The sequence below is a fragment of the Myxocyprinus asiaticus genome, chromosome 35 (genome assembly GCF_019703515.2).
Source record: "Myxocyprinus asiaticus isolate MX2 ecotype Aquarium Trade chromosome 35, UBuf_Myxa_2, whole genome shotgun sequence".
Taxonomy (NCBI): domain Eukaryota; kingdom Metazoa; phylum Chordata; class Actinopteri; order Cypriniformes; family Catostomidae; genus Myxocyprinus; species Myxocyprinus asiaticus.
Window position 1 is genome coordinate 34,545,345 of NC_059378.1, and position 11,132 is coordinate 34,556,476.

General features: G+C 37.8%; 1 protein-coding gene across 1 annotated transcript; it reads left to right on the forward strand.

The window, feature by feature from the left end:
- The first annotated feature begins 1,196 nt into the window (after positions 1-1,196).
- On the forward strand, positions 1,197-10,429 carry LOC127426120 (low-density lipoprotein receptor class A domain-containing protein 2-like). Its single transcript, XM_051672660.1, has 5 exons — positions 1,197-1,480; positions 2,978-3,478; positions 5,279-5,425; positions 5,616-5,753; positions 10,056-10,429. Exons 1-5 carry the CDS (start codon positions 1,393-1,395, stop codon positions 10,322-10,324), a joined length of 1,143 nt encoding a protein of 380 aa, XP_051528620.1. The 5' UTR covers positions 1,197-1,392; the 3' UTR covers positions 10,325-10,429.
- Positions 10,430-11,132: the final 703 nt, after the last annotated feature.

The window sequence follows — 11,132 nt, forward strand, 5'->3', positions numbered from 1 at the left end:
ACTACAGTTTATTTGGTAGTATTGATAGTAGCTAATATAAATGTATCTATTTATTAGTAAGACAGTTGTGTGTCTTCAGATTTCACTGAACACATCTGCACAATTTGCTTACTAAAATGTTTAACCCAAACAATATGTAAACACATTATTCATCATACTGTTCACTTTTATCACAATAAATTGTTTAAAGTGTATATTTTAACTTTGTCTTGTGAGAATTGTGACCATGTGGATTCCCAGTGACTAAACACTTAAAGGAGCGGAGTCGAATATAACTTTTTAACAGAAAGTTTCATTCTCTGTTAAAAGGCCCCAAAAGGTGTAAGAGAGCCTTTAACGGGACTTTAAACTTTACCTTAGAACTTTGAAGAGGAAATGTCATATTGAGGTTTCGGTGTCACATGAAGTTCACAAATTAAGTATACAATGCATTTACGCAAAATTATGGAGCACACTGGATGTTGGTGTCGTTTGTTTTTTTATTTTATTTTATTATTTATTTTTTTTGCATTGTGGATGATTCTGGGTGAAAACTTCATTGTATTGCTACTTGAAAAAAAATGTTTGTAAGCATGAACTTTAATTTCAGTTTCCACAGCAGCATTTCAGTTGGTTTTAGGTCTGGACTTAGAATAGGGCCCAATACTTGAATTTAGCTTTCTAAATTCTGAATGCTGTTTTGTACACATTTCTGCTCCTAAAGAATTTTATCAAAAAATAATAATGATTCATGGTTCTTTCACTTATGGGAACCTACAATCACAGTGGCACCACAATGTGATGGTTGTTAGTGTTTTGCTGTGGAATCTGTTCAAAGGCAACTGTAATAATTGTAAGGTTTCCACAAAACCTGTATATTACCATAATTATAGGTATAGCACTACTTCTAAAACTCATAATGTTCCCTTTTAATACTTTACACAAACAATTCATTAAGTATAACTTCAGGTTTTGTGACAGTGAATGGGTCCAAATTTAATCAGGCAGTGTGTGACAGATGTTTACCCTTGACCTCTTAGTTGTGAGTTGGCTATACAGCTCTAGATGGTGCTCAGGTTGGGGGCAGCTTTGAGGGGGTCCTACACAGCTCCTCCTTTAGATCCGTAACACTGGGCCTGTTGTCATGGAAATAGTTCAGACACATACATTTGACAAAGAGGCTTCAAATGCACAAAAGCCAAGATGATGAACACTGATTCAGTTCGACGCATCTGAGTCTCCACAGACAAATATTCCTGGAGAAAAGAGACTTCTTTAGGGGTGTATCATATGTGCTCTTTATAAATAAAGGGAATGTTTGCTTTTCAGGAGAACAGACTTTGCTTGATACAAATGCGACAGACCAATTGCATTTAACATTGGAGGCGCAAGTGCTTTGCTTGGACACCCGAGATGGCCAAAGTGCGATGCATTCAGCGCCTGTCAGGATGGTTTGTTCTCCTCGGCTTAATGACACGCCAAAGTCACGCCATTGAGACAGGTAGGGTGATGGGTGCACAATTTTCAAGATTTATCCCGTTATTACTTGGTCGTCTCAAGACACTTGTTGCAAGTAGTTTTCTTCTGGTGTTCTTAATTTATTTGTGTGTATTGGCATTAGAACTAGTGGAGGTTGCAATGGGTTTTAGATTTCAAACATTTGGCTCATACAATATAATTTGTCTTAACCTAACTATAATTTTATAAAGTAAATTTAAAATAGAATTCAGTTTACATTTTAATCTTTACTAAGTTGTTATATCATTATTTCTGTTTATTTGCTTTCATCCAAGATAAAAAATAAAATAAAAAAAAAACTAGAACGAAATACTCTTAAAAAAAAGAAAGGTTTGAGGTCTTTCTTATGCTCTATATATAATTTAAAAAAATACTATATATATATATATATATATATATATATATATATATATATATATATATATATATATATACTGTATATTCTTCAGGATACATTTTATACATTAACGATTTTGTATCATGACATAACCATATTGTGTTGGGATCCATATCTTTTCGTATTTCACTGATTATCTCCTTACATCATTGATTCTGGGTGACTGATAATATTCTTCTTCTTAGGTTACTTATTTACAACAACAATGTTCTGTAACAACATTTATACATTTAATATAGTTATTCTTTGATATGAAAATAATGCATTGTCTTTTATTATAAGACAAGACATCTGGCAAAGGATTATTGAGTTGACCTGACAGTAAAGAATAATATCTTCATCTAGTCCTGTGAAAAGCCCTCTCTCATCTGTGTCATTACCCACAGAGTTAGGACACTCTCTGCTGTTTTACTAAAGTTTGAAATTACAGTGGGAACCCAGGTCTGATTTGAGCTTGGAACGCTTTAGCCCACACAATTAAAACATTTATAGGGAACTTACTATTCTGCTGCTGCTCATTTTTGTGGAAACTTAGTTCAGGACGCATGGATACGGAATATTTTGAGGTACTGGCTTTTTCTACCAATAGGTTTCTCTGGACATTCCTGGCAGTGATACATCACGGATCCAGTTGCCTTGGTAACAAAGCTAATAAACCAAGGAGAGGTTGTAAATCTTCCTATTATTTGGTTCCTACCCCAGATGGGGGGGGGGGGGGGGATGCAAAGCCAGCTCCCACTTGTGGTCTTTCTAGATTAGAATCGGATTTGTGCTGTGTTCCTTTCATCCCTGTCTTCCTTCTTTCATTCTAAACAACAGTAACTGAAACAAAGTTTGTTTCCAAATAAAGTTTGAGTCTCTCATCTAGGAGACATGCATTTTGTATATATTTACAACCACAAATGGAGATGTTAGGCAGAATTTTGGCCTCAGTCACCATTCACTTTAATTATATGGAAAAAAGATGCATGATTTTCCATGGAAGAAAGAAAGTCATATGGGTTTGGAACAACATGATAATTTTTTAAAATTCTGGGTGAACTATCCTTTCAAGTTTCATTACCATCTCAATATCTCCAACAGTGAATGTTGTGGACTACTGTGGACAGACGATACAGGGGGATGGCATGATCGTAAAATCCCATCAAGAGTCCCGGAAGTACTACTTCATCTCCATGGGGACAGATTGCCACCTCACCATGCAGTCCGCAACTCCCCGGGACAAGGTGCAATTCTACTTTCGCTTTTTCCTGGTCTACAGCCTGCTGAGAGTGTCCCCACACAGCCCCGCACCTCACTTCCCAGAATTGCCTAAGGGGTCTTCGTCATCTGGCCCAATGCGACTTGACCTTAGCATGGACCCAACCACTAGGGAGGGGCCAGAGGACCCCTGCCATGCTGGCTCTTACATCCAGTTCTACGATGGGAGGAATACATCTGCACCCCTTATTGGCCCACCACTTTGTGGAAAGAGCCCTCCCCGACCAGTGTTGTCTACTGGCAACTTTCTAACTCTACGTCTGGTTACCCGAGGAACGCAGCCAAGGGTGGACTTTGTTGGAGACTTCACTTCTTTCAGGCTGGGTTAGAGAATGCATAAAAACACTTTACAAAACATATATTTTCAGACTGTTTAAAGCGGAAGTATGTAATTTTTGCACCACAAGCATCACCAAATGGAACTGCAAATGTTTCCCAAACGTTCCCCCATCTACTATAAGGTGTGTGACAAGTGCTGGCCAGTGCTGAATCAGGTGATCAGCGGGAGAGCGAGATAAAGGGGAACCGGAGGCGCCAGTTCAAGAGAGAGAGAGAGATGCATGCGGCCGCGCTCATCATTAAAGTTTATGTTGACTTCTCAGCCGGTTCCCACCTACTACTTGCCTTATTAAGTATAAGGATGGGCAAGGAGGAGGCGGGAACCGGCTGAACAGTCAACATAAACTTTAAAGATATAAATTAACTTAAACTTAAAACAACATAAAACATAAACGAACACAGACACACATGCAGCACGGCCGTGTGTGTCTCTCTCTCGAACTGGCATCTCCGGCTCCCCTTTGTCTCGCTCTCCCGCTGATCAGCTGATTCAGCACCAGCCATGCACCATCACAGCTCGACCACACCCTCCTCCTCGTCGTCATAGAGTGCAACAGTGTCCACCCACTTTTTCAGGTGGATGGTTTCTCTCCAGGATTCATGAGTAGTGTAGTTATTCACCAAAAATTCCGCTATTAGTTGAAATAATGTGGACTGATGTCTTCAACAGAAGCATATACGTAAGGGATAATATACTGCCAGTTGTTATCGCAAAATAAACCCTGACAGGGGGATCAGGGTCTTGTACAATATCACCCTGAAGGGGTTTATTTTGCAATAACCGGCTGACTGTACATTATCCTGCTTATTACATGGCTACTAACCAAATAAATAAATACAGTAAATAGACATGTCATATTGATTTGCATTTAAATTATGTTATTACACGAGAAGAAAGAAATCACTGAACAGCTCATTTGCACCTCTGGTTTGCGTCAGAGTTCTGGTGGTGTTTATTTTGCGAAAATGACTGTCTGACTGCTCATTATCCAGCTTATTACTAGACTACTTGCAAAATAAATAAATAAATGGACATGAAACACTGATATGAGTTGAAATTATTTTAATAGCTAACTTGTAGAGGTCGCAGAGTGATCTGAGAAGTAGAAAAGATGACTCGCAATACCTGGATGACAGGTCTGCTATGTCTTAATGTACGGTTGTTACTTTTAAAAATCAATTACCCTATGGACAAAATGAATGGGATTTTTACTTCCATAAACAGACTGTTGCGCTCTTTTGGTCGGAAAAGCTTATGGTTTATTTATATTAGCTACAATCAATACTAACAAATAAACTGTAGTCATATAGCCATATTGATGGCCAATAATTGAATAATGTTGCTCTGTCGGGCTTGTCGGGATGCTCAAACATATAGAGAAGTATATTGATAACACCACAGAGCCACAGTGAAGTCAAGTTTATTTTAACAGTGTTTACACTTTTGGGGGAAATCAAACTACGAATGGTTTACTTATCGTTGTCTCCGCATATTAAGCTAAGATCAGTGGCGGTTGTAGAGGGGGGGCTCGGGGGGCATCGGCCCCCCTGACAGAAGCCTGGCCCCCCATGTAACCCCCCACGCCCCCGGTCGGACAGAATTTCAGTGCCACCACAGACTGATCACGGTACCCTGCCCGGCCCCCACTGTGAAAAAATCCTGCCACCTATCCTGGCTGATATACAAGATATGTTTTACAATTAAAAGATTACACAATACAGCTTTAGCTGAAGCTAGAATCTCAACAAACTGCAATCAGTGTTTCATAATGTTTGTCTCTCCAGGTTTTAACCAATCAGAGTGCAGTGGGCAGCCTTACTTCAATTGTCGGAATGGGAAGTGCATTCCAATGAGCCTGGTTTGTGCGGATGATAAAGGCATTGACAACTGTGGCGATGGCAGTGACTTGATTGATTACCCTGGTTGCAATAGTCAGTAAAGGCTGCTTGTCTTTTAATCATATTATAATGTATTTTAATATCTATTCATTTCTATAAAATGCCTTTTTAGATTCATAAGCCATTACCTCTAAGTAGTGTTCTCCAAACACTCTAGTAAAGAATTAATTTTGAGTCCTCAAAGGTTAAATGGAGGGACTTGTTCTTGTTTTTTATGCTTTAGGTCCTCTATCCACACCCAAGTCCCCACAGCTTCGTGTCACCCAACCGGCACCTATGCTAAATTCACCCATTCTGACAGTGTCCACTTTAAAGAACTGTGCCACCCCAAACACCATCCCTGATCCTGACTCTGTGACTGGTAAGACCTCTAATAATTCAGAAAAGCAACTAAACAGAAACTCTGGAGTAAAGAATCCTTATTGTGATGAAAGCTGACTTATCATGCAACACATTTAAGACAAGCCAGTTGTTTAGGAATGTTCCGGGGTTCAATACTAGTTGAGCTCAATAACATAATTTGTGGCATGTTGATTTACACAAAAAAAATTTTTTCACTCATCCCTCATTTATTTAAAAATAAGTAAATATCGCGGTTACAGTAAGGCACTTACAATAGAAGAGAATGGGGCCAGGCCAGTCTAAATATAGTTTAAAAAATATAGTAAACAAATATTGTAAATATTATAAGTGTGTGACAGCCTATATCCAATTATATCCAATATTACAATTTTGTTGCCATGACAACAAAACCCTAATCCCTGTATTGAATATAACCAGATATTATTTAGCAGAGACGGGCCACTTCTACTAAAATGAATGGGAGAAATTGGAATGCCCAACGGTCAACGGATATAGAAAGGAAGTCCCGCCTTACAGGTAAAAGAGCAAATCCCCTTTTAGATACAGATATCGCCTGTCAATCAACTCGAGAACGTGCAGGTGCATTAGCTATGAAAGCCAGGAAAAATGTGTTTCTTTAGTGTTATCTGAGGTAACTAAACACAATCTATGATTCCATTGTTGTCAGATTTTATTGCTGATTTTAAAATATGTTCTTTGATTGTAATCTTGACCAACCGTTTATGAGGTTTCAGTGTTTCCCCATTCAAGAAGATAGGAGGTGCACTGTCATGAATGGAAATAGCCTCCTGCGAGCTTTCCAAAGATAGCCGACAGTGGACTGACTTGCTAGAAAGACTCTGATATAACTTTACACAGATAAAGTTAGTAAGTGATTTTATCACACTAAAATCATGTTAACACATATAATGTGTACATCTTGTAGCTATAATTTTGAAACGGTTTGTATTTTTGCATTTATGGACTGGCCCTTCTAATGTCCTTAGTGGAAACTTACTGTCCCATACTGTACTGTTTTTTGTGTTAATAATGGCACAAATGCTGTTGAAAAAATGTGGGGTGGTACTTTTAATTTCATGTTGACTTTAGGCACCCACTGACAAAATTAGCCACTTGAGTCAGTAATGTTGTTTAGGACAGGCTGTGCAGTTACTTGTAGAGGGCAAAAAAAAGTAAACAAAGGACAAGTTACTGTCTGTTTAAGCTGCATCAGTGTTCAGTAAATCAATTTTATATGGTTGAGGGTTTAGTTATTACGGTTGCTGTATATCGACCATCGTACAGATGTGGATTATTGGTAAACTAGATGACAGTCATGGAGTATCCTGCAATAGCATGCTTTGGATAAACAACAATGATCCTGACGAGGAACATAAATGCACGAGAATACAAATATAATGACTACTACTCAAAAAGGTGGTTCTATTTGGGTGTCTATAAATTTAGTTTTATTGCTGCATAATGGTGAGCTTTGTAAGGCACAGGACACAAAGCTAATTGAGGAGCACATAAATGTTCATTGCAAACAGTGAGTTGTAAATCAGCTTGGAGTTGAAGCTACTCAAGAGCACTAGTCTGCTAAGTAGCCACTAAGTAACACACTTGTGAATCTGAACAAACAGCTATCATTAAACTTCACATTTTATGGCCTTAATTACCTCTTCAAAATCCAAAGGTGTTCAAAAGAATTATCTGCTACTTGAGGGAACAGACTTTACAACAACAACAACAACAAAAAAGCTTTAATCAACCAAAGGATGTGAAATAATTTATATAACATAATTAAAGATGGCTCTTCCAGTTAGAGTATGAGTTTCTATTAATTTTAAAATGATTATTATGAAACGGATATTTCCAACTATAAATTCTGTAGCTTTGAGGTCATTTATGTGCTAGTGTTGACAACATTTTTAGACACTTACACTTTATAATTTCATATCAACCTAGTATCATATGATCACATTACTACACTTTTTTGCAAATGTTTACATGGCTCGTTGTACGTATCTCGGTTTTTCTGGAGAAATGAACAATAGAGGCACTAAAACAATAACTTTTATTCACTTTCACATAAATCATGAGTAAAACTGCAGATTATCAGTTCATAAACACATACTTTTTGCCCTGTTCCTTACACAGTGCTAAATTATGACATTAAAACACTTTTATTGTAGGGCATTACTTAAGGCGATACATTTTGACGTTTCCATTACATAAATAACTACATTTACAAGCTTGTTCGGTTGTGATCAAATTGTGCTGTATAGCGGTTAAACCGGGGTATGAATCCTGAAGAGCATGCGAGCCAACATGTGAGCTGAAAAGCACCACAAAATGATGTGATTGATTCAGCAATTGCATTTTTAATCTCACATTTGCTTTTATTACACTATCAATTAAGTTTAAAGGAGTCATGGCATGCCTTTTTTTATCATTTTAATATGTTCCTTGAGGTTCACTTATAATATTAATATATTTGTAAAACATAATAATTTTCCACCCTCATTCTGACCCTCTGTCAGAAATGCTCGGTTTTGGTGCTGCTTCTCCTTTAAAGGTGCACTCAGCGATTCCTGAGAAACACTGTTGATATTCAAACTCAACTGCCAAAACAAACACACCCCTCCCTTCAGTGCTCCTTTGGAAGCTCTGCCCCCCAAATTCATGCAGGTCTCTTTCTCATAGCTGAAGTGAAGCAAAGTAATAATCTAATACGTTAATAAACGACAGACAAGCAAGCACAAAAACAGCATACAAAACACAGCAACTAGAACTAGCAAGAGTTAGTTGTTTAGTTTGATTTTACAGTAACACATACAAAACCACACCGACCGAAGAGGGAGCTACCAAACATGTGTTTTTAAAACTTTGTGGCAATAAAACCCTTTGCAAACGTTGTGCGGACAAATACCATTAGACAATTAGAGCAAACAACAACACAGCAAGTAATGTAAATAACGTTAGCTATATAGTGGGTTAGCAAACTCTTTCTGCAGTTAGTTGCTGCTGCTAAGATAACTTGCAGAGAAGACGGTTTTTTACACATCAGCTCCAGACACTCACAACTCTCCCGCTCCTAATTCTAACATCACAACAACAGCAGATATGGGTTCTGTGAAACATAGCAAAATTTATGTTACCCATCTATCGAGAAGAAAAAGAGCAACTTCTGCATTTGTCTTCAAGCCTTTTACCTCTCTGAGGTCTCTCCACTGCTGATAAGCCTCGCTGATGTTGACGCGGCTCCTAGCCCTCGACTTATCATAATCCTTTTTAGTTTATATTCGTCTGACCTTTTTCTCTTGGTCTGTTTCTCAGCCATTTGTCCTTCTTGCAGTTTAGAAAGTTTGCATCAACCAGATTTACCATCACTCTTCTAATGAATTTCCCTCTGGCTCTGCCCCCCCACACCCCATCCTGTGCACACGCAAGAACCACCCCCTGTTGCTGATTGGCTGGAGTATTGTTGTGTGGATAGGTCCGATCCACTTTGTTTTTGTCCCATTTACAGAACCAGGGCTGTGTACAAATACTAGATTTTTTTTCAGCCCACCCACAGAACGGACAGCTAGCAGACAAAATTTGACAAAAAGTGTATTGGATTAGAATTACTGAGTGCACCTTTAAGACTTGACAGTAAATGCCCACTCTTATGGTTTGCTTTCTGCTCTTGATTGACCTGCTCTCTCCTTGCCATCTCACTGCTCACCCTTACTGAAGTGGCTATGAAAGTGAAAAGGTAAAGTAGGCATTGATGTGTTGTTGTGGAGGCGGTCAGATGCAAATGTCTGCCATGGTGTGACATCACAATGTGGAAGTAGAGAACGAGTCTTTTGGCAGCTTGGTCTCAACAAATGCTCATTTTGCAGTGAAAAGGAAGTTTAGAGTTCTGAAACTTACAGTAAGTTTTTATAGTACAATGACCTCTTATATGTTAAAAGATCAAGGAAAATCTGATTCCTCATGTCATGACTCCTTTAAGGTTTAGGGTACGTAGGTAAGTTTTGTTGATTTAAAACTCACTAGATTATTAACTTTAAAAACCTCATCTGTTTGGAAAAATATTTAGTAGACTGCTGCGACACGTGCAATGAACCATTATAATAATTTAGTTTAGCAAACCATAATATAATTTAGCAAAAATGCCGCCACAGTGATGAAATTTTCATGAGATCAGCCTGAAGAAATCTGTGCTTATCAAGTGATTTTTTTGGGAGGTCTTTAAATGTGGATTGTAGGCCTTAGTCTATAATTCCCATCCCTTGACTAACTTTATCATGAAATATTTTCCTGTTTGCAGACTCCCAGTCTTCCATTTCTCTACTAGCCCTGTATGTGGTTCTGGGCGTTACGGCAGGGGGAGTTCTCATGTGCTGGTGCTGTTGGGCTCCTGGCTGGTTCCTATGGCGTTTGAGCGTGTTTCGCTTCTTGCCCTGCTGCAACTCTTTCTGTGCATCCTGCCAGCTCTGTGGAAGGAGCTGCTCGCTAAACAAAGACCACCAATTAGCTAAAGTAACACCAGAAGGAGCGGCAACACCTGTGTCTTCTACCACAACAGTGGCTGTGTAGATCTATTCATCTTACACCAATCGAAAAAGCTAGAACACATTTATTACTCCATAAAGGACTCTCTCTCTCTATATATGAGACTATATATTGAAAATGTTGAAAAGTGCTCCTTTTCATTTTTCTTCTACAATTGTTTTATTGATGAAGAATTGCTGGCCGGTGGATTTTTTTTGTCATTGCAAGAAATTATAAAAAAGAATTATTCAACAAAATCCACAACTTTTCATTTTGTGATATGTACTTTATATTTCATAGATACTGAATATATAACTCAGATTTCTAGTTTAGTCCGTTTATCAAAGTGGCAAAAAAAAAGAATTCCACTCTATACGACCTCAGTGAGATACAAGCTCACAACACTAGGGTAATTCAGCAACAACATTTCCAATAAATGCTCATACATTTTCTGCATAATAGTAAAGCTTGAAGAGAGCATTATAATTAGCAGCATTTTTCTGGAAGTTGTTGGTCCAGTAAATAGTAGTATCCTCAAAAATGCTGTGAACAAGTTAAATTTTTTAACCAATCTGTTTTAGCTTGCTGAATATGTGCAGATTCTTAATACACTTAGATACACTTGTCTACATACAGTATATAGTTAATTAAACAGTCTACCCAATGACGTGTTATAAAATCTTGGTATAAACTTAAACATATATAAAATAATTACATGTCTGGATTTGTATTATAGCCTACTTTTTTATACAAGTACAGTATATGAACTGTCTAAGATATTGGATTACAATGTGAAAAAAAAAAATGGTTAGGGTTAGTTCAGAGAAAAAGCCTTTTTCTGAAAAGTGTTTCT